The 24863-nt window shown below is 33.6% G+C and overlaps 1 protein-coding gene across 1 annotated transcript in view; it reads right to left on the bottom strand.

The window, feature by feature from the left end:
* Window positions 1-24863, bottom strand: part of LOC129224094 (ubiquilin-4-like) — a 55570-nt gene continuing 30707 nt past the window's right edge. The window contains exons 10-14 of the mRNA XM_054858499.1: window positions 20050-20133; window positions 18492-18607; window positions 4650-4833; window positions 1901-1997; window positions 1-318 (exon numbers count right to left, since the gene is read on the bottom strand). Of these exons, the coding sequence (XP_054714474.1) occupies window positions 242-318; window positions 1901-1997; window positions 4650-4833; window positions 18492-18607; window positions 20050-20133 (558 nt within the window). The 3' untranslated portion in view covers window positions 1-241. The remainder of the gene's footprint in view (window positions 319-1900; window positions 1998-4649; window positions 4834-18491; window positions 18608-20049; window positions 20134-24863) is intronic.

The raw sequence follows: 24863 nt of genomic DNA, 5'->3' as shown, positions 1-24863 counted from the left end.
TCATTTCTAAGATGCAAAATTTAATTGAAATTATATACAATTTAAATCTTTCGTGACCTGCAGACACCCTGAAAAAAGCAATATGCAAGGAGAAAAATAACATAGGATTTTTTTTTGTATTTTTCTTGTAAGAATATTATTCAAGTCTGAAAATTTGCCAGAGTGAGAGTTCGACATGACATCACTCCGGACATCGGAAACGGGGAGGATGATCATGATATCTGACGAGGGTTTCTTCTTTTTATGCTGGGTTGTACTCATGAGACTGCAAGAGTCTTTCCACTGCTGCGTTCACATCTCCAAAAGTCACAATTAAAGCTGAAGAAAGAAGAAAAAGAGCATGAGGCAAGAAAAAATCGTTTGCTACATACAAGGATGGACAATAATAACTTTAAACTAAGGTCATTGAGAAGTAGTTCTCGGTGAGGAAATATTTTCCCCTTAAGTGGAGAGAAGGTGCTATCTTACAGCGGGTTAGCATGTAATCAATGTAAGTTAGTACATACGTTAATAAAAGAGGAAGATGTTTAAAACTTGAGTCCAAACTTAGATAAGATGTATTTCTTAAACAAAAATTTGGATATTTGAATTACCGCTGACAAGTGCAAATGTTTCAAATGGGTCAGTTAGTAATTTTTATTAAAGAAATGAAAGAGTTTCACTGCATGTGTTGCACCTGAAGTTACGCAATTTAATAGTAAAATTGTTCTTATTTGCTGTTTTTTGAAGAAAATTAGAATGCAACCTAAATGGATTAAATGTTGCAAAGATTTTTTTTAAAATAAAAATGTATTACATTTACTTATAGTTAAGGACCGTAAATACATCACTGCCGGAAAATTTGACAGTGTGGATGTAAAAACACGTTCGTCTTAATGGACATTAAAATGAGGTATGAACTTTCATTGAAATAATTACTGTACATACTCACTTAAACTTCAGAACTTCAGTCCAAAAAAAACAATGTTTAAATTTGGAAGATCAGACTTATTTGAGACATAAAAGTTCCAAATTTTTTTCCCGAACTACAGTCTTTGTACATTTTTCAGATTTTAGCTTAACCCTTTTGAACATTAAAGTTTTACATTGAATACTTATCATTCTTCTGATATTCTTGTGCCAATACCAACAGATGTGTTCTCCGACAAATGTTTCTCTGCATGATTTTCCAGGTCATTTCCTCTGTTTTCCAGGTTTGAAGGTCAAATTTGAGAAATTTCCTCACTTTTCTCTGATTTTTTGCGGACAAAATGAATTCACTGACATTGCCAGGTTTTCTCGGAAAATAAGAAACCTACAGAAATAGGTCTGAAGCCCAGAAGACATGACTGCCAACTTCCATCATTTTTGACTAGGTTTCATGGATAATCATGGCTTTACAGGAATTTTGATCATGTTCAAACTTGGAAGACTTTCCAGACAAACAGATATTATTTGCATATCCTGTTCAATAAAAATTCAAGGGCTTGAGTTATGTTACTTGTTAGTGCCGGAGCAAGATATGCTTGCTCCGGCACTAACTTTTTGTGAGGACAACACCATTGATTTATATTTTATTCCATTGCTTTTTTTCTTTTAAAAGGATTTTAGTGCTGGTTCAGCCACATGCTTGGTGAGGAATTATTGCCATGGAAGAAACAAAATGCAAATTATTTATAAACCTTGCAAAAAATATTTGATAGATTTAATCAAAAAAAGTAGAAAAAATGATCATTTCATAATACAAGTAATTTCTTGCAATAGTGACTGCAGAAAACCCTGATATTATTACATTACGTAAAAAAGGATTGAAATAAATGTCACCTTTATTTAGCTGTTTTTTATAAATACTTAAGCATAATTTATAATAAACAAGTTTAAACAAACGTTGATGTTAAACTATGCCTAGCAAACTACTCACCTTGTAAATTAGCTTCTCTATTCACAAATCCCATGCTGGCAAGTTGCTCCAGTTGAGAACGATAGCGCTCCTCAGGAGGTTGATGTTGCTGTTGCTGCTGTTAAAGATATACATAAATATGTAATTCAACACAAATAGTATGATAAGACAAACATTATCAATACATCAATATTGCTCTTTAAATCAATCAAATTATTCCATCAAAATATAAAAACAAAATTATACAATGTGAACCATACTAAATTTTACACTGTGGTGTTGCTACATCACTGACAAAAGTTCTGGATTCCAAAAGGCAGACAAACTATTAAGAAAATAATTAAGAGCTGTTTCGCTCACCGAAAAGATTCTGCTAAAGAAATTACCTTGTAGTTACCAAGAGAGAATATCTGAGACTCAAGATAAACTGACGGATAACAATAAATTTTTAAAATTTTTGTATGCTAAAGGATTAATGATGCTAATTAGGGTCTTGTGAAACTAATATTCTTATTTTGATGGCAACAATTGGGAATATTGTTATAATTTTAAAGGGGAGGGGGAAGGGGGCTTTTCATAACATGGGGCGTTGTCTGATGAAGATTTTCAGAACTATTCTAGACTAAGATTTTTAGAGGGAGGTTGACGTTATTTAAAAACTGTTACCACATTATTGTAACAAGAAGTTTTAGACACTGGTCCTTATCATCATAGTGTGGATTTTAGGGAATGTTTTTCTTTTCCAAATAAACAACTTAGTAAACATTTGTCCTCTTTCAAATGGGAATTTTTCGAGACTGATCGGTAGTTTAAATGGGATCATTTAAAGTAATTAAGAACAATTCCTTCTAATAGCAATTTTTAAGAGCTGTTATTCCCACTCTAATGGGACTTTGTAGGAACTGTATTCGAATGAGGGTTTGTAGGGTCTGGCAATGCTGTATTGAGACTGTTGTCTTAATTCTAATGACAATTTCTCTCGACTTTATTTCTACTTATTACTCAGGAGGAACATGCGACACATGATCTTGGTTCCTTCAACTGCCAGGGAATGATGCAACAATCAAAATAGGCTGCTTAGAGATAGGCACAATCTGATGGGGATCGGGACTTTTACGGGAAATGTTAACTTTATTTAGGGATAACCTGCTCAAACTACTTTGCTACTCCTACATTTAACTTATACATACTTGCCAACCTCTGAAGGAATAAACACAGGAGATTCCACTAGAGGTATATAGATGATTCACCAGCGACATATCTTCACAACAGAATTATTACATTATGCTTTTAAATAATATGAATACTAAATTTAAAGTGAAATGGGGATATTTTGCAGATGTAAGCAAATTGGTAGCAGCAAGAAAAATATAGTGCAAAGGAAAAACCAAATAAGAAAGGAATTTGCTTAAAGTTTCATACATCCCCCAGTCTCTACCAAAAAAAGTATAGCTACAAAAATTTAATTACTAAAATCCCCTCCCCCCTCAAAAAAAAATCAATATATAGTAAAAATGAAATAAGTATGTATAGGGTAGTACATGTTAAAACAACTTCAAACTTTTAAAATAATTGAAATATTTTCAAGATGCAAAAGAATTGAAAACTGCTGTAATTTTCGGCAAAGCACGTGCTTCGTTGAACATACAATGTGGAAATCTTCCAAAAAATTAATATTTACTAAATGAGTTATTAATTGGACAAATTCTTATTCTCGGACATTGGTATACTAGAACAGGGCGCCATCTAGTGAGAAGAAAGTGAAATTTCTTGATTTATGAAAAAACTGCAAAAACGGGAGAAAATGGTAAAAAAAGGGAAATCGGGAGATGGAAGCAAAAAAAGGGCGTCTCCCGTTAAAAACAGTAGAGTTGGCAAGTATGCTTATAGCTTCTTCTTTTTTTTTTAATTTTTTGTCCTTTACCTCTACTTGTGTTGATCAACCAGAATTAAGTGAAGTTAATCGTTTTTACGTTAATGTTTCCTGTATCAATTGACAACCTGGATTGATTAACCTAATTTACATTAATGCGAGAGATTCACAGGTAAAAGCTAGCTGATTATGAAGGATGAAGTTCTTATACATTTTTATTGAAGAAAAATGATTACACAAGCATGTTATTTAATATGCAGATACAAGCTGCTGACCTGAACTAGATAAATTACCCTAATATTTTGCTAAAAATTAAATAAGAAAAATACGACTGATTAAGTTTTACATAGGTCATTGAAAGTGTAGTTAAACTTACTCTTAGGTGGGTAATGAGTTGAGTCAGGATGTTGACAATTAATTGGATGCTTGTTTATTATTTCTGTACAATTCCTTTTCTAGGATTTTATTTTACTTTTGATGAATTTTATGATCTATTAACTAAATATTTCTTGTTATTTTTAAATGTTGCGCTTCGTTCAAAATTACATGTTCCCATAAAATTCATGAAAACTGCTAAAACTTCCTAAAAGAGGTAAAAGTCAAGTCTATGTATTCAATTTTGTATTATCATGTTCATGAGACTCTGAGAAATTTATTTCAATACAAAATTTTCTCACAAAAAATGCACAGTATGCATAGCACTGGAAGCACTGGTATGTAGGATCGTATATGAAGCAACCCTCACTCTCTGAAAACATTACTTGCATCTCTACAAAGTCTAAGTATAAAACAATATGACCACTTTTTTGCACAGTTCAAAGCAGTCCTGTTGGCACTATTATTCCAGAAGTAGACAAGTAAATAATGTGCACTTCCGTGTGTATCTGATTTCCTTACCTGTGTCTGTTCACTAATAGCCATGGTAGAGAGCATGTTGGCCATGAGCTGGGTGAAAGCATCTGAGCCTCTAGTACCAGATCCACTCGTGGGTGACGTAGTTGTCGTAGGAGAAGTTGTGGTGGTGGTAGCGGTACCTGTTGCTGTAGTTGATGATGCTGTTGTAGTAGTAGGAGCACCAAGTCTAGCGACGAAGAAAAAAATTAGGAATTATAGCACAAAGACACAACTCAAATTAAAAAAAAGCATTTTTAAAGAAATAACATGACAAAAGGCATTCCAAAATATTCAAATACTGTCTTATGAATATGAGGCCTGTTAACGTTCCCCTTTTATTTGGCATGGAAACATTTGCCGAAATTAAAGTTCTAATGCAATTCACAACATAAGAGACCCAGGTGTGTCCATCTCGTGGGAAACACTGCATCAAAATTCTCAAGTGGTAATAGCTAATTGCCAATAGCATTGTTACATGAAAAAAAAAAAAAAACAGCCAGCCCCTTGGAATGGCCTAGGTCTGTAAATGGTGAGAGACCAACCAATATGCAGCTACATTATGAACCATGATCATTTATGTAATAAGTAATATTAACACAGAAACGCAGTTGTAAAGTTAATAGAATAAAACAGTGGAGAGGAGAGGAGGGCTACATACAGGGCATCTGGTGATCCAAAATTCCAGTACATATCCAGTTTACCATTGAAATATGCAACATGCATAAGTAATTTGTAAGCAATTTAGTTTCAATGCTAATATATTTTTTTTCCTTTGTTTTGTGCCAAATAAAAAAAAGCATCTTAACACAAGCATCCAGAAATCCTGATGTCAAGAACAAGTTCTGCTGAATGCATTTAAACTCATTCATTTCTTAATTTAAAAAATAACTAAATTAAATTTAAAAACAGATGGATGAAGGTAAAATGACAATTTAACTGAAAGCAATATCTTGTACCAGATTTCTATTCCCTGGTGCTGGAATTCTCAAAAAAGAGTTACTTTGACTTTACATTCATAGTAGAGAGTTTGCTAAAAAGAGATAATGTTAGAGATATTGCTAGGGGCTGTATTCCAGCAGGATAATGCCTATCCACATGTCGCCAGGACTGTCAAATCCTACCTTGATTCGCAGCAGGTACAGCCTTTTCCTTGGCCTACATATCCCTTGGATATGTCATCGATTGAACATGTGTGGAATTTTGTTCGGCGGCGTCTCGCTCGTGATCCTTGTGCTGTTGCTTTGACAGACGAACTTTGATTGCGCATACAAACAATATGGAATACTCTTCCGCAGGCAGATATTCAAACTTTGTTTCACTCCATGCCGAGTCGTGTAGCAGCTCTTATTGCAGCGCGTGGTGCTACTAATTTCTATCTCATACTAATTTCTATCTCATGCTAATACTAATTTCTATCTCATTTTATTGTTAGTTTGATTTTAAAATGTAATCATTTATTTGTACTATTACCACTCAAGTGTGTAATAAATTTCATTCAACTATGATGCTTCCTTCATGGTGTTGCAATTTTTACAAAAAGGAGTGTATTTTAAAATTGCGTTTTTTAAATTCAATTTCATAATACCGAAGAAATGTATCGGATCCCACTCCTCCTAACATCATTGAAGGTCGACTAAAATTGCACCTTTTGGAACTTTAGATTTGCAAAATTACCAGAGGAAAAAGTCACAGAACTCATTCTTTCCCCTAACACTACCCGAGATATGTACAATTTCGTCTTTCAAGACTTAAAATTTGAAAAATGCCTGGCAGAAGGCCTCCAAACATAACTAAAGATCATGAAATAAACCTTGCGCTGAGAAATAGCTAGAGAAAACCAACTTAATTATAGCTCAAATATATAATCTGAATATTTGTGCAATAATTACGTTGGTTTTCTTCAGTTTACCTTTTAAAATCACCCTTTTGAAATTTTATTTCCGAAAAGTTGCTGGGAGGGAGATTTGAACCATATTCCTTTCCTTAAAGTCATATCAAAGATGGCCGACCTATCGTTTTTGGACCTCAATTCGGAGAAATTACTGGTGCAGGGTACAATTCAAGGGAGGGGCGATTGCCCCTCCCTTGTATCTGTCGATGTTGCCACATGTTTAACATTGGATTTAAGTTTGGACTAACTGATGGCAATTCCATGATATTGACAGGGTTCGTACGCCCTTGAAAAACCTTGAAAAGTGCTTGAAAAAAAAAAGTTCATTTTCAAGTGCTTGAAAACCTTGAAAGAGTTTTAAAACCTTGAAAAAGTTTCTTAGTGCTTAAATTCTCCCAAAAATCAACGAATTGTGCTTAGAAGTTTTAAAAAAGTATTTCACCAATGCAATTTTCTGAACATGTGTTCAGTATGCAACATCGCGAAAAATTGCTTCCGTGTTTGGGATTTCAATCCTTTTGCATCTTGTAAATATTTTGATGTTTTTTACAACCGAAAGATATTTTGACATATGGTACCTTAGATTAGTTTATTTTTTGTTTAATTTCATTAATTAACAAAGAAATTAATTTGGAAACCATGACAACATTGACCTTACTCGGGTTTTGCGGAAAATTGCTCGTGTTTGAAATTTCAATCTTTTTGCATCCTGCAAATATTTAAATATTTTGGCTAATCAAATGTTAGTTTCGCATATGCTACCTTAGATTAGTATATTTTTTGTTTAATTTTAATAAAAAAACAAATAAATTTATTTCATGGGAAACGTGCCACGTCGAACGAACTCGGACTTTGCGAAAAATTGCTTCTCGTGTTTGAAATTTCAATCTTTTTGCATCTTGCAAATATTTAAATATATTCACTAATCGGATGTTATTTTCATATTTGCTACCGTAGATTAGCATATTTTATGTTTAATTTCAGTAAAATATAAGTTTATTTTATGGGAAACATGACAACATTAAACTTAATTCGCGAAAATTTGCTTCCCTGGTTTGAGATTTCAATCCTTTTGCATTTTGTAAATATTTTTATATTTTTGGCAATAAGTAGTTATTTTGACACTGCTACATCAGATTAGCTTATTTTATTTTTTATTTTAATAACTAAAGAGTTAAAGAATTTATTACCTTGGTCTTGTTTAATTATTTGCTAATTTATTTTTGCAATTTTGAATGATTATCTTTACCTAATTTTTGGTCATAGCAGATTTTTTTTAAAAAATTTAAATTTCAGCAGTTGAGCGCCTAACAAATTAACTTAAAGTTTGTATTTTAAATATAAAGTTGATTTATATAATTTTATTTATAAGTACATCATTTTTTTATGTCTGCTAAAATAAATAAGGTGTATAACAGGGGTGGTTGTGTTATGATTATTCACTTGAAATCCAGTAGTGTTTGTTTTTATGCTTTTACCTCCCTATATCTCCAATTTTCCCCTTTTCCTCAAATGTTCAAAATTACTACTTTATTAAGGTTGTGGGTACTTGGAGCTTACCGAAAGAGGCTTTAATCAGCAAAAAGGTAGATAGCTTAAGGAGGGTCATTCATCTTCATTTGGATCTAATAAATTGACCAGTACAAGCCTAGCTAGGCCCAGTGCCTGTTGCTGGTTATCAACAGGCACTGGGCATGGTATTTCTATGCAAAATATTTTGACTTAATAAACTATTTTATGAATTGTATGCATAGCAAAAGTTGTTGTTGTACATATGTATATTCAAGTAATAGGGGTCTTAGTTTTAAAAATTATTTCCCCCCCCCCCCCCTCGCCCCATTTTGCTCTTTGAAACTTTCAGGTAATTTTTTATGAACTCACAAATCACCTGAATATTATTGCCTTTCTAAATTTACATTCTAATTTCAACAATAACCCATTTTTTCCCAAAATAAAACTACTTTTGTCATAATATATGTCAACTTCTTGTGAATCTTTTCAATTTCGAAATATGGCTCTATAAATCTGAACTTGCACATTTATTGTCTATTGCAAGTTAATCAATGAAAGCTGAATAGGCTCAAGTTTGCATTCACAGTATTTATCACTGCTTAAGCTGCTTTTGTATATTTTGAGGTGTAGAGACTGGACTGTGGACTTTCATAAACTTTTCTTACTTCCTAATTTTTAAATTTACTCGAGGACAGTTGAAATGCCTTATTGTCTGAACAGCTAATAAATACATACGAATAATTGATTTGCAAACCTAATATTTTTAGAACTTAATAGTGAAAACTGAAATAACTTTCTGTGTAGTGTTTTTGTCCTAACCGCCCTTATATTGTAATAAACCACTGTATAGACATTGGAAATAAATGTTGAAACCCGGGGGGGGGGGGGGGTAGTGACTTCAAAAACTCCTCTCTGGCAATGCCATTGAACTTGGGTATTTTAGTTTCTTCCCTTAAAAGTTAAAAGCACTTATGAAAGGTTTTTTTTTTTAAGTATTAATTTGCTGATTCTAGAACATATACAAACCTCTGACTGCTGCAACCTTTGAAAAACCTCAAAATTAAACCTTTTGGTATCTGCTTCTCTTTATGACCAAACTTTTCAAACATTTTCAGAAAAACTTTCAACGCAGTAGATCTTTCATCAAAGCGTCTCTCGTTGTAGAAAAAGCAATTTTGCTTTCCTATACTTTTTTGTATTATTGCCTTATTTCTATGTGTTTGTAGTAAATGAAATCTGCATACAATATTTTTAGTACAAATTTATGATATTGCCTTGAAAACAAAATTTTTTACCTTGAAAAGTACTTGAAAAGTGCTTGAATTTTTTTCTGCCTAAAGGGTATGAACCCTGATTGATATTATTCACGTTGAACTATAGATTTGTTGAGTTGGATGCATCAGTACGCGCTTTGTCTTGCTGAAATACAGTTTGAACTACTTAGCAAATCCTGTGTTGGAATAAGATGGTCCTCTAATACTTGCTAATTGCTGAGAAAGTTTATTTTCTATTTACAAATTGTCAAATAAATGGACTTTTCTTATGTTAATTCTTCAGAATGCAACTTTGAATTGGAAGAGGGAAGTTCACAGTTTCCATCAGTCCTGATTTTTGAGGCCACATTCTCTACTTTTATGTTTTAATCAGTAAAGGAAACGCTAGCATAATATTAATAGTATTATAAAAATATAGACTAATTTTGCAACAAAAAAAAAAAAAAAAACTGGCTTCAGGGGGCCACTATCTTACACCCCTCACTTCCGATCCCCCATTTTTTGTGCACCAATTGCCTATGAGAAAAAGTGTCAAAATTATGGGATTCCCAAAAAGCCCCACCCCCACCAAAAAAATGAGAAAAATAATCCTTAAAACAAACCTCCCTAAAAATTTCAATGGTGCCATGACACCATTGAAAAAATCCTCCTAGGAGGGCAGCCCTCATGATGTTTTTCCTAATAAATTAACCTTATCTTGTGCTTTACATACTGTTTATTATTAGTATACACATATGAAATTCAACCAACCATTCATATTTTTACTGTATTTTAAGTTTGTCTAAATTTTCAGGACAGGGTGTAAGTTCACTTATACTTCAAGAACTTACGATGAAAGTTAAAGGGCGGGGGGGGGGGGGGGGGGGGGAGCTAGGTTTTCTATATAAAACTAGATCATCCAAATCCAATAAAATAATAGCAAAGATTTTTATCAAGTAAAACAGACTATGAGGTTGGCGAAATTGAATTGCTATATTAGCAATTGATTGCTTTTTTGGCATTTTTAAAAGTTTATCAGAAAATGAAAACAAATTGGCAGTGAATATTATCTTAAAATTAATTATATAGTAAATTTGCCAAACATAACTGACTTTACTGACTAAATTCTGTAATTACTGACTAATACTGACCAATTTTTAAAATACTGACTTGAACTGACCAGTTTTATGCCCTGAATCCTATCACTTTGATTGATTTAATTTGCTCATCAAATCTCTCAATTTTGAAAATTGTAAATATAAAAACACAATTTTAGACGGTCTTTGGTGATGTTAGAGGAAAGAACGGTACAGGGGACTTCGCAGAAATTTGTAGAAATTGAAGCCTTAAAACACAGTTATAGGCCCTATTTATTGACCTTACGGTAAGGAATGGAGCTCCGGGACTCTCCAAGAACTGTGTGTTTTTTTTTCTTATTTGGAGAAATAAATAGATATCAATCCTTCCCCACCCCCTCCAATTTTTTGAAATTACAGTTCCAAAAATGGAATTGTAGACGAACTTCGAAGGTTTTTGCAGGAAGGAGTTCTGGAGTTCTCCTCTGGAAATTTTTCCTAAAAACTTAAGCACAATATGCTATGATATTATGAGGATGGGTTCAGTGACTATTCCACTTAATTGTTTTATAATTGGCCGTTTGATAAAAAGAAATCTTTTGATGATATTAAAGAAAAGCGTTTCCGGAGCCCTTGCCCGAATATTTCATGAAAATGAAGTTTTAAATACCCGATTGTAGGACCATATTTGGTAACATCATTAGGGACAGCAACAGGATTGCCAACTGCTCCGCAAAAATGGTGAAACTCCACAAAGAAATAAGTTTGCTCCGCACTTCCCAGCCAAAGGTTTTCAAGTTTATATTTAGCTATTATCATATCAAAAATAAAAATATAGGAAATTAAAGATGCTTATACTCAAAGATTGAAAAAGTGTTTGAAGCTGTTTTATATATGTTTATTTTTATAATAGTGCTTAAAATGATTAGTAAAGCTTTAAAACATTTTTACATAAGCGGTTTTAGTTATTTTTATTGATTTTTATACAAAATACTGAACTGCTCTGCAAATTTTCAAATTGCTCCTTAAAATTACCACACATGCTCCTCAAACTGTTCCTCCAAGGTTGGCAACCCTGGACAACAATCTTTCGAAATTGAAGCTTCAAATGTGCAATTTTACACAATTTTCGAATGCAAAATTTTAAGTGATGTTGCAAGGCATTCAGAGTTTTCCCATGAAATTTTTACGAAATTGAAGATCTAGAAATGAAAGTTGAGATGTTCCGTAATGTTTTTGGCGGGAGGGGGAGGGGGAATTGGAGGAGAGACTCCCTTATTTTCAGACGAAATTGAAAAAAAAAAGGAAAGAAATAGAATGGGGGGGGGGGGGGGGGGGGTAACTAACTGACCAATTAGCTGTAACTATTGAAAATTTTTAATTTAAAGATTTTTTTTTTATTTTGAATTAAATCTCTTCTGCCCTATTGTGTTTCTCAGATACATTTTTAGAAGTTTCAAGGTGCAAAATGCTCTTTGACAAATAAATGTATTATGTTAGTGATCGGCCGACTTCGCGCCGATCTTTCTTGAAGGAAAAGTTGAGAATATTAGGATATACATTTCAGGGGAAAAATGAAACAAAGTAAATTTGGAAAAAATATGTTTTGACCTCTCCTTTCCCTTCCCCGCATATACAATACTATTTTTTTTTTTTAAATTTCAAGCACACATGCACACACACAAAAAAAGGGGGGGAATTAAAAAAAATATATAAAATTCTTCTGAAAAAAGTGAGGGGCCCCGGGCCCACCTATGGCCCTTTCCACGAGCTGCCACTGTTTAAAGTTGTTTAACCAGGTAAAACGACAATTCATTTGCTCGTTGTGTCTCCGCAAACAGTACTTGATGAGGTAAGCCGCTTCAAGTGGCTTGGAAATGATAGTCAATGTCCGGAAAGTGACCATTTCAGTTAATCGTCAGGTCATCCAAAAGTGAGTTCAATGAAATCTTTGGGTTCACACGAGAGAAGTCTTTTGTAAGATGAGGAATTTGTGACCGATAAGTGCGACTAAGGGCAAAAACAGCTCAAACAGAAGTTTTACGAGTTCCAAAAAGTTCAGGGATTCATGTGACTCCAAAAATGCCAGAAACGTTCGAGACGGGCTGCAAGTCTACGCTTATAGAAGAGATACCTTTCACTGATTTACAGTTCAACCAGCCCATAACCCCCAGAACAATAGGATTTAGTCTGCAAACACTCCAAGCACCTCAGTAAATGTTAAACATCACCAAAATCCGAAGTCAGGCTTTGTCTGTGATGGAATCAGCACAAACAACAAAAAATCTGGGGTTTTTTGTACAAGAGGGCCATAAAATGATTCAAAAAGTGCACCAGAAGGACATTTTAAAAGCTGTTGTACTTCTGGGGACCTAACAGCACTTCAGCACAGCAATGTAGACTGAACACTTAAATTTGACTCCACACCAGTTCATACAGCCAAAAAGACAAGAGTGGTGCAAGGTACATTTTTTTTGAAAATGATATCATGTTTAGAGTGGACACTAGGGTGGTCACAAAAAATTGATTTTCGAATTTCTTCGGCGGCACCCCCCTAAAATGTGCCAATGGACTAGAAACCATGATTTGCAAAGTTTCAGCTCAATCCAATAATATTAACACGTGCCGCAATGAGGCTAAAGTTACGAAAAACAGTGATTTTTAGCAAAAAATCGTAGTTTTTCTTCTTTAAAACAGAAACTTTTCATCCTAGAAATTTCGTTCTGGTCTTGTTTTATAGGAAATTTTATTCTCGTGATGAGTTATCTCATCCATTTTTTAAATAAAATTTATAGAATGGGACTAGGCATTTTTTCAGGTCAGGTCATGGAAAATACCATCAATAAGTAATTTTCATGCAAAAATCTAAAAGCATTACAATATTCGATTACATTTATTTGCTCTTTGTTGATTTTAATTTATCCATTAAAAAGGCTTCATTTGGAGGTACTTTAAAAATTAAATGCAACAAATTGTTGATTTAAAATTAAATTACTAAGCAGTTCAGAAAAGAAAGCAGTGTTAAAAAAATTATAAAAAAGAAAAGAAAAAAATCTAAGGCATTTTATTGCTTACACTGTTAAATTATACATCATTATGTTATTACTTTTCATTGAGAAGTTAAAGTGGTAATGGCTTCGATACGACAGATTTTGATGAATGTGGAAAAATGTGCCTGCATTCGGACATAACTTGTAATAGAAACTGTCGTTAGTTAGAAATTAGTTTTACACCAGTTTCAGCTGTGCCATTGACAGCCCTTAAACTGTTTATTATTTTTTTAGCTTTAATATAATATTGGTTTTCACACTATTTATCAAGATCACAATTTAAAAGCTTTGTATCCATTTCAAATCTCTGTAAAAAAATTGTATCTCTTAAAAAGTTTGAGGAGAAATGAAAAAATCTACTTCTTTGTCCAATAAACTAAGCTTCTTTCAGATTGAGCTGTGCTTTTGTATCCCTGTCATCACAATCATGTTTATTATCTCCTACTTTGGATTTTAATTTTGCAGCCTTCTTTGTTTTGATCTTTTTTTTCCTTCCTAAAGTCACCAAAAAAAAAAAGGGGGAAATGCAACCTTCTCTGAGTTCAGGGACCACAAATGATTAATTATTTTAGGTAGTTTTATGCCTACATCATCTTCATAAATACTCTTATATTGAATGAAAGATTTTACTAACTGCAGATTGGTTGGGGGCCAAAGCTGGATCGCAGACAATAAACTATACTTTTCCATAAATATTGTTGGTAAACAACTAAATATCTTCAACATCTTTTATCTTTAAATCAATTAAGGAAAGTTAATCCCTGAGAAGATATATTTTTAAAGAGTATATGAGGCAGTGAAAAACAAAGGAATGGGATTGACAAAATTAAAATTTTTGAGATAATCATTACAAATAATAGGGGAACATCTCCTCTGATTAGGGGCAAGAGATGGTAATAGTAATTCTGGTAGGGGCTGTTATATAGCATGATTTAGAAAAAAAGTGCAACGAAAGTCTACCTAGGATCTGAACTTTAAAAGGCATTTTATGGGAAACTTTAAAAAGTCCACTTACATCCCTTTGCTTCTCACTACGTCATATGAGGTAGTGAGAAGCAAAGGGATGCAAGTGGCAAAATTAAAAATTTGGAGACAACCAGTACAAATGGTAGATGAATCTCTCTTCTGTCTTGGGGCAACATATTGTACTAGCAGCCCTGGTAGGTGCTGCTGTATAGCATGATTTAGAAAAAAAATTTCAATGAAAGCCTACCTAGGATCTGATATTTAAAAGCGTTTTACTCGAAACTTGAAATAGTCCAATTGCATCACTTTGCTTCTCACTGTCTCATATGGCCATCATATAAGTTTAGCAAACTGGAATGAACTTTTTATAGGCATCCCTAAGCTGCTACTGTTTTTATTTCTCAAAAAGAAAGCTTGAAATTTCACCTGGATTGCTTATTTTGTTTTTAATCTTCTATACTTGCTTTGAATTGCCTCTTATCTACACCATTCATCCTGAAATTCTTGAAAAATTTCTGGTTGAGGACTAGTGGACGTACCTATTTTGCAAATCAAAACTGCTTTCAAACCAACTTCTAAAATGTGGTAGCGACATGCTAAATACAAAAACTTTTCCTGTAATAACTGTATTCATAAAATGCAGGTTTGTACTGCAGAAAGGAGCCACAAAATGACTGTCATTTTAACGAAAGCCCTAACAAGTTCTCGTCTAAGAACACAGGTCACTTTCCTGGGAATCTTAATTTTTAATTTCTCTGGGGGGTGGAAAACCCTTACAAGTCTGGGATTTTTCAGCTAGTTTTTAGCGCTGACCACCAAGGAGGAAAGCAACGTTCCGTATTTATGGCCTCTACAGCTAATTTCATAAGTTTTACATGCAGTTGTTTGTTTTAGCTTTGAGGTTTAGAGACATAACTCTATTACAGTGAAATTCTGTTACAACGAACTTCAAATTACCAGAAATTTTCTTCAATGTAACGAGGTTTTAGTAGCAATGAAATTCAAGCAACGTAATGGAAATCAAATCGGAGCAGAAAATTTCTTCCGTTGAAACAGATATTTCGTTGTATCGTTGTTCGTTGTAACAGGATTTCGCTGCATATATTTCTGATACTATTGCTGTTTTTGCTCTGATAGCTAAACATTGTAAGGGGGTTACAACCATTAACTAAAAGAAGCAATACAATTTATATTATAATGATTTGTTCTTTTTACGCGATTTTAAGGACCTGACTTGAAAAATCCTGAATAATGTTCAATCAATTTTTACAAGAATTTAGATGAAATTAGACTTAAAGAGAATAAAATTCCCTATAAAATGAGACCAGAACCAAGATTCTAGAGTGAATAGTTTTGGTTTTACAGATGAAAAACTACGTTTTTTTTTGCTAAAAATTGCCATTTTTCGTAACTTTCGACTCCTTGTGGCTCCTCTCCCGTGTTAATATCATCGAAATGACTTGAAACTTTCCAAATCTTAATTTTCTAGTCTTTTGGCACATTTTAGGGGGGTGCCGCAAAAGATTAGTTTAAAAAAGTTTTCCCCCATGTTATACCTCAAAACTCAAATTTTGAATTGGTAGCCAATGGCTACCAGATCCTCACAAAATGGTAGCCAAATCTCAAAAAATGATAGCCAAATTTTATTTTAATTTAAATTTTTTAATTTATTTTATTCCATTTATTTATTTAGTATGTGTGTATACGTCATTGGCGTAGCAAAGAACGATTCTTATTAAATAATAATTAAAAATAAATAAGTAAATAAAAATATCTAAAAAAAATAAAAAACGTGCTAAAAACAAAAAAGGAAAAGAAGGTTGAGGAAAAATTTTGGAGGGGGGGAATTGAACTTGGGGGGAACGGGCACCCCTGCCCAGATATTATTTAACACATCTTTTGCAAATTATAATCTGCATTAATTTATCTTTAAGCAAAACACATCCCGATAAAAAAATAAATAAATAAAAAAGATTATTATTATTCTTAATTTTTTTCAGCTTTCAAAACTTCTAGAAACATCATAGCTTTCAACTAAAACACCAGTTAGTTCCTTGATAAAGAAAACAACAAAATACCAAAAACTTGAACAGAATGTAAAACCTAAACCATTTGCGATTCTACAAAAATATTTTTTTGTTTTTACAAATGCATGCAGAATTTTATAAAAATCGAAGCTTGAGTGTCAAAAAATGAATAAATAAAAGAAAGGTAAACAATATAAAACAAAACGAAAAAAAAAACAAAAAATGAAATAAAAGATCCAGCAGAAGAAAAAAAGGGTTTCAGCCGTATTCTTTCCACCTTCTCTAGACGCAAGGGTGCCATTTTTTTTTTAAAATTATTTATGTGTTTTATAAATACGATTGTACTTCTCGATTGTACTTCTCGTTATTTATTTTGGAACACAGATTTTCCTCTTCTAACTGGTGAAAATGGCCAATCTACAACGCGGCGCCATTTTGAAAATTTCCGCGAAACTTAAAAATAACAACTTTTTTAAGGAGAAATAAAATAAATAAACGGATATGTCCTCTCCTCCAGTAGGTTTTTTATTTTAAAAAGAAAAAAAAGGAAAAACAAACAATATGATTAAAACAAAAAATCAAAAATCTTGCAATTTTTTTTTTTTAGCGATATCGTTTTTACCTTGTCTCGGTGCATTTTGACTCAAAGGCGCCATTTTTTTTATTCATATGTAAACCAAATGTACAAGATTAATTCTTTTCAATTCTTTTCATTTTGGAAAGGATATTTTCGTCTTTACTGGTAAAAATGAACAATAGCAACGCGACGCCATTTTGAAAACGCGTAGTTTAAAAATACCGCAAAACGAAGAAATAGCCATTTGTTAAGGAGAAATAAAGTTGAGAAAATGAATTTAAGATCAAAAAAGCATAATTTACGAAATTGGTGTATGAAATTTGTCTATTTTTACGATCGCGTGTAAAGAAAGCCGAGTTTTCGAAATAGAAGTTTTGTAACGAATTTGCCGTGATTGCGATTTTTGTTTTCTATTCAGAACAAGAACACATAGCACAATTAGCCACAATTGGACAATACTCCCCCCCCCCCTTCCCTCCTTCATCCCCGGCGATCCGATAGCCGAACTTTTAGTGGACAAAAGAATTTGGGGAAAGGTCATTTGTCAAGACAGGTCAGGGAAGGTTGCATTGGCGAATGGTAGCCATATTGGCGACTGAAGTGAAAATAATGGTTGCCAAAATTTGAAAATTGGTCGCATTTGGCGACTGGCGACCGCGAGTTTTGAGCTTTACCCCATGTACCTTGTGACCACCCTAGTGGACACTCTACTTGATCCCATTTATTACACTGTATGGCCTGTTTTAGAGTCAAAAGTCTACCCTAAACTACACATAAGTTTGGTCTCTCTAAAGCAATTTCTTTATAGGGAATAGGATTGATTAAAGGACTTGTGGCCCTTGAATGAACATTTCAATGAGCAGCTGCACCTCTGTACTACTTCAATAGGCGGCCAGTTTGAAACCAATTTATAGATTGCTAAAGGTCTTCTCAAATTATTATTTTTTGTGTTTTGTTTATTTATATATTTATAATAAAGTTGCATGGAGAATTGCTAGTTTGCCTGGGTTTTTTTCTTGCCGCACCCTGTACATTTGGTTAGCACAGTCAGCAGAAACATAGTTCTGTAATTAAAGTTATGCTTGTTTGTTTCATGAAGAAGGAAAATAAATTTTTCACCAAGGATACTGGTTTAATTTCATTTGCCAAAAGTATTAAATGTTTTTTGATCTACTGTATGCAAATTATATTATCATACAACAACTTGCATTATCAAAGTTACAGTATTTTAACATACAAGGAGGGGTGGGGGGAAGAAATTGCATCAGAATTTAAGTATGAAAAATTTCTAATTACTTTTTGCCCAAAATTTCAATTAAAACTTAATGAAAAGTCGAAAAAGTTCCTTTTTTTTCCAATTTTTCTGGAGTAAAAAAAAACCATTTTGGAAAAAAAAAAGTTTTTTTTTCTCAAAATTTTAGTTTTTTTTTCGACTGCTTTCATCTCTAGTTGCTACACACTTACACACACATAGAGAAAAAAAAGAAAATTACCCAGTAAATACATTGGGGGCCACCTGCTGGAGCTGTGAGAGACCTTGTTGGATCTGCATCATAGCCTGGAGGGCAGCCGGATTGCTGAACAAGTTCTGGTATTCAGGATTTTGCAACTGGAAGGAAAGAACACACCAGAATATTGAATGTGCATTGATACGGCAGTATTTAGGGATCCCACCCAAGTATTGCCATAGTTGGATACATTTTACATCGAGAACAAATCTACTTTTTAAAACTAAAAAGGCAAATTTTGTTGAAATTTAATGTATACAGAAATTACAAAAGAGACCTAGTATAAAATGTCAAAGCCTATTTATTGAAAAAAAAAACTTTTACTTTTGCTTTTTTTTTGCTAATGATTTTTCTCAGTTAAATCAAATAAGAAATTATGCCTTGCAAACATGAATTCATATGTTAGAAACAAAACAGAGCTCTTCAAGAAATATTTTTTTAAATGTAATTACCATCTTATTTCCTCCTTAGATGAATTAATATGTTTTATCGGAGCACAAATATACAGTTAATGGTGTGAGTTAATGTGTGGTGGTGTGAGTTAATGTTTCTAGTAATTCATAGCTAGCAATGGAAAAAGTTTTAAATCCATTAAAACTCAACAAAAACTTGAAAACATAACAAAAACTTAACTTAGTTCCCAGATTACATAAGATAATAAACAAGAAAGTTTCAGCACTATTTTGTAAATTTACTTTCACAAAAAAAAAAAAAAAAAAAAAAAAAATCTAAATTTAAGTGAAAATAATGTAGAACAGCAATAGGAAATTATTGCTATATGCTTTAAATGTTAAAATTGCAGTTTCTGTTTAGTTTAGGATGCAAAGATTGAGCATTTCAACATACACATGCTCTAACAGAAATAACAGGGCACCCCCCCCCCCCCCCATTTAAGATGCAAGTATTATATATTTATTTTAATCTGAAGATACTCAATTTGTTAAAATAGTTACAAGCAGTCACTCTCTAAAAATCTTATTTTGAGCTCTGTCAAGATAAACAGGGATGATGGCGTTCCGCGAATATTTCAAGATTTCTAGCATTGGTTCGCAGTACTAACATTTGTTTCTCCTTTGATTGCACTATTACTATCACTGAAAGACACAAATTGTGTGGTATAGAATAAATATCATCAATAACTTTTCTGGCAAATTAGAAAATTGGAAGATTTTGTTTTTTAGCCAGAACATTGGAAAAAAGAAAGAAAAGTTGGCAATACTTGATTATATTTTATCATTTCAATTTTCCCAGAAGTATTTTGTTGAAAAGCTTCTCCCCATGAACACTTAAAAGAACAATATTTTCCTGTCCAACAGTTTTAGAAATCTTTTTTTCTCCACAGGGGACTGGGGACCAACAAGAATTCTGATGCTTGCCAAATAATGTAACTTATATCTCCACTTCTCATAAAAAAATAAAAATAAATAATAAATAAAAAAGGTAAATCCACAAAAACATTGGCAATTTTTCGGTCTGAAGAAAAATAAAATTAAATAATTTCTAAAAAAATAAGCAAATTTTCATTTTTCTTTCGACAACTTACCTGGGACATCATCTGTGGCATCATGCTACGGATCTGTTGCTGGAGAGCCGGGTTGTCTGCAAGCAAAGGATTCATCGAAATCATCTGAAAGAAAACTTAACTTGAGTCTCTCTGACTAAAACTCATTTTTTCAACAAGGATCCCACTATTTATGAATAATCAAATAAAATGAGAAAACTATGTAATGACATTGTTAGCATAAAATATTATTTTATTTTATTTAGTTTTTATTCTCGGTCCACAGCCGATAATTTAAAGAAAATAATTTAAAGTTAAGTGTACCTACTTTAAGCCCAGTCTGGTAAAAGTAGAACCTGTCAACTAGTTGGTGCTAACACTTCAATCGACGATTCCCCCCACGCCATAATTAATGGCGACTGTTTACTGAAACCATCGGAGATTGCATGTCTCGATGTGTCGATTCAGAAAAGTTGAGTTGTCACCTGATCGACTCGAATTAATTCCACTTGTTGACCGCACGTGCTATGGAGAGGAGTACGAATATTCGCGGTAGTGGAATATGCAAATGAGTGATGGTCGAAGTAGAAGTTAGTGTGGTGACGTCATCGAGGCATGGAATCTCATTGGTTGATAAAACATATATATTGTGGCGAGTGGCAGCAAGCGATCACTCTCGTCTCTCGTTTTTCTTCTTTCGACTATCCCCAGTGGTTGGTTCTGAACGTGAAGCCTAGTCCGGCTCACGTGTAGGGGGGTTTTTCCCCGCGATGCTAGCGGGGGGTTTTGTGGTATGTGATGTTTAATATTCCAAGTCCTGGAATTAGTGAATCCAGGTGAAGAACCTGTTGTGTTGTGTCCGGCCAATTAAAATGTCGGGGATGTGAGTTCCATGTGTCTACCTGTGATGTTCACCGATCTACGAATTGTGTAATGGTGCTTTTCATTCGGACATTCCTGAAGTGTGATTCGGCGGACCTTATGTGAGTTTTCTACCTGATCCTTCGGAGTGGCAAGTGACTGCATCGACATCTTGGTGACATTTTTCTTTATATTTTGGAACCACTTTTGTTATGATATTTTGGGGGTGTATTTTATGGGGATGTTATTCTAGTCATATTTAATAAATGTATTTTTCTGAAACATGTTTTTTTGCTTGTCTCCAACTTGACATTACACGGCCAGTTAATGTTGGCTTAGTTTAAATATCTTAACTTCTGGATTTTAAACTTAACTTTAATTTATGCCAACAAAGTGGTAGCAGAGCTCGGTCGAATGTCATTTTGGTTGGAGACAAATTTGCAAAAGTTTTCAGAATAATGGAAAGGGACTATCGAAACATTAAGAAACTTAACTCCTGCAATTGGGCAACATGGTCGAAAAATATGAAAATGGTACTGATAGAAAGAGATTTATGGGAATTAACCCAAACAAAATTAGAAGAAGGTATTTCAGCAGAAATAAAGAAACGGAGGGGCCAAGCAGTGGCGATTATTTACCTCAACATAGAGGATGAGTTAAAACAATTAATAGATGATTTAGACGATCCATATGCTGTATGGACGTCATTGAAATTGAATTTTGAACCTCCGTCTTTAGCCCGTGTTGCCGGATTGTGGGAGGAGTTTTTTTCTAGCAGAATTAATGAAAAAGAAACTATTGGAATGTTCGCGGCTCGATTGAAGTGTTTGCTCCGACAGTTGGAGGAGAATGGCTATAAAATGGATGAGAAATTAAAGGGATTTCAACTAATACGTAGTTTAGATCAAAATTTTAGGGGAATAGTACAAAATATTTATAGATGGGATGAAAGTAAATTTAACTTTTCAAATGTTTAGGATGAACTCTTAGCAGAAGAGGGGAGATTAAAATTTTTAGGAAATGAAAATTTTGGAAATAGTAGTTCAAGTGTTAATGCTTTTTCTGTTCAAAATAAACACCAGACTGGGCGGAAAGTTGAAAATGTAAATAAATTTGAAACGAGAGTTTGCTTCACATGTGGGAAAAAGGGGCATATTTCGGCTCGGTGTTGGAGCAGAAAACCAACTAATCAAAATAAAGGTAATCGTAATTTTGTCAAACAAAGTAATCCCCCTAAGGCTGGAATGTTTTGCACCATCAGTAAAATATCAGGAGTGCAGGCCAACAACACAAACTTGAAGGAGGAAATACCAGTATTTTTACTGGATACAGGTGCCACGGCACATTTCTGTAAAGATAGGGACTTGTTTTGTGAATTGAGGCCTGTTAAAAATACAAAAATGGAAGTAGCTGTGGGCAATGTAAATAGTCAAGTCGAGGGGGTAGGAAAAATTGTTTTCGAAATTAAAACAGATGGTAAGCTAGTAACCATCACATTGAATGAGGTCTATTATGCTCCAACGCTTAGACGAAATTTGCTTTCCGGATCCAGGATAGACAGTCTTGGTTTTTCATTAAGGTGGTATCCTGGTAAAATATGTATTTTTAATAATGATGGTATCAAACTTTTTTCTGCATTTTTAATTGATAAATTGTATTTTGTAAAACCCACTTCATTTTTAAGTAATCAAAGTAGTGACTCACCACCAAATGTAAATGTAACCGAGGTCAAAGGATTAGACCTGGAGTTGTGGCATGAACGGTTTTGCCATATTAATTATGACAGTATCTTGGAAACTGAAAAAAAGAACTGTGTCAAAGGACTTAATATAAAAAATAGAAACCGGCCAGATTGTGAGCCTTGTATTATTGCAAAGAAAAGAAGGTGTTCATTTAAGCCCACTCCAGGGATAAGGTCTAAAAGACAACTTGAGCTCCTTTTCATGGATCTAGCAGGGCCATTTCCGGTGGAGTCACTAGGGGGGAAAAGATATATTTTTTCCATAATTGATGATTTCTCAAGGAAGTCCACTATTTACTTTCTAAAATCAAAAGATGAAGCTTTTGGATATTTCCTTAGATACCAGAGGCATGTAGAGAGAGCCCTCAACAAGAAAATTTTGGCCATAAGGTCTGATAATGGGAGGGAATTCACAAATTCTAATTTTGAGACCCACTTAATTAAAGAAGGCATCAGCATAGAAAGAACCAACCCTTATACTCCCGAACAGAACGGGGTAGTAGAAAGATACAATTTGACATTAATGAATGGGGTTAGGGCAATGCTGAAAGACTCTGGACTAAAGGAAGAATTTTGGGCGGAAGCCGCCTTATGCTTTAATTATGTCAGGAATAGAACAGTCCTAAAAGAAAGGGGGAAAACCCCATTTGAGCTGTTCTGGGGAAACAAGCCTTCAGTAAGGCATTTCCGAAGGTTTGGATGTATTGCCTACAGAGGCATGCAAAAACAAAACCTAAAGAAATTTGACTCGAGAAGTAAGAAAGGCATAATGGTGGGCTACGCAACCCAAGCAAAAGGGTATAGGATTTGGGACCCAGAGCTAAAGAAAATTTTTGAAACTATTAATGTGGTCTTCAGGGAAAATTTAATTTGGGGGAAATCAAACTTGAATGGGAATGTAGACAATGATGATGATTATTCTTTTATTAAATCTATTAGTGAAGTTATCTTAGATAAAGAGATAGATGAAAGAAAAGCTCCCACCCCTTGTGAGGAAATTGAATGGGTGAGGGATGCAGTAAAAAGAAAGACAGGGGACCGTACTGATATCTACTACTATGAAAAAGGAAATAAAACCAGGTTAAGGTCACCCAATGATGTAGAAAAATATTGTAAGAAGAATAACATTGTTTACAATCCTGAACTATTTGATTTCAAAAGTAAAAATGTGCCTTATAATCCTTTGTTTGATATTTTTAATTCCCCTAAGGAACAAATGGAACCCGAGCCAGAGGCAAATTTGTCAGAAGTGCTAATTCCCCAAAACTATAATCAATGCTTGAAAACCCCAGAAGTAAAACATTGGCAAGAAGCCATGTCAGAAGAAATGAAAGTGATTCAAGAAAGGGGGGTGTGGCAGTTAGTTCCCCAGCCAGTTGGTAAACCAGTACTTGGTAATAAGTGGGTCTATGACTTGAAGAGGAATGCTAAAGGGGAAATTGCCAGATTTAAAAGCAGATTGGTTGCGATGGGAAACAGGCAGGTGGCAGGAGAATCGTATTCTCAGGTTTTCTCCCCAGTTATCAATTTCTCCCTGATAAGAATGTTTTTCTCAATTCTGGTGATATTCCTGGGTTGGAGCCATTTTCAATTAGACGTAAAAAACGCATATCTTTATGCTGATTTGCATGAAGAAATCTATATGCGACAACCACAGGGTTTTGTAATCCCGGGAAAAGAAGACTGGGTATGCCGTCTAAAGAAATCGCTATATGGTCTCCATCAATCGGGGAGAAATTGGTACCTGGAAATTGATAAGGTTCTCCAAGGTCTAAATTTTTTGAAATTTAAATGTAGTAACTGTGTCTATACAAGAAACAGAAATGTGTTTTTATTGAAGTATGTAGATGATATAATAATTTTTGGAAAAAATGAAATCATAATTCAGGAAACAATTCAGGATTTATCAAAACATTACGATATTAAAGAATTAGGGAGAACTAAAAAATTATTGGGGGTAGAATTTGAAGAAATCAATGGGGGAATTTTTATACACCAAAATTCTTATATTAAGACAGTTTGTGAAAATTTTGAAAAGTTTCAATACCCATACTCGACCCTCCCAATAGCGAAAGGTACAATTTTGTCTTTAGGTGATTGTCCAAAAACGGACCAAGAAATAAAAGAAATGGAGAAAGTACCTTATCGCAATTTATTGGGATGTTTGTCCTATATAGCAGGGAAAACTAGACCGGATATTGCATATACAGTTAATTTATTATCTCAATTTCAAGCAAATCCGGGTAAAAGACAT

The sequence above is a fragment of the Uloborus diversus genome, chromosome 6, assembly GCF_026930045.1.
Source record: "Uloborus diversus isolate 005 chromosome 6, Udiv.v.3.1, whole genome shotgun sequence".
In the NCBI taxonomy this organism is placed as follows: domain Eukaryota; kingdom Metazoa; phylum Arthropoda; class Arachnida; order Araneae; family Uloboridae; genus Uloborus; species Uloborus diversus.
The sequence above is the reverse complement of the archived record's forward strand: the minus strand, read 5'-3'. Positions and strand labels throughout refer to the sequence as shown.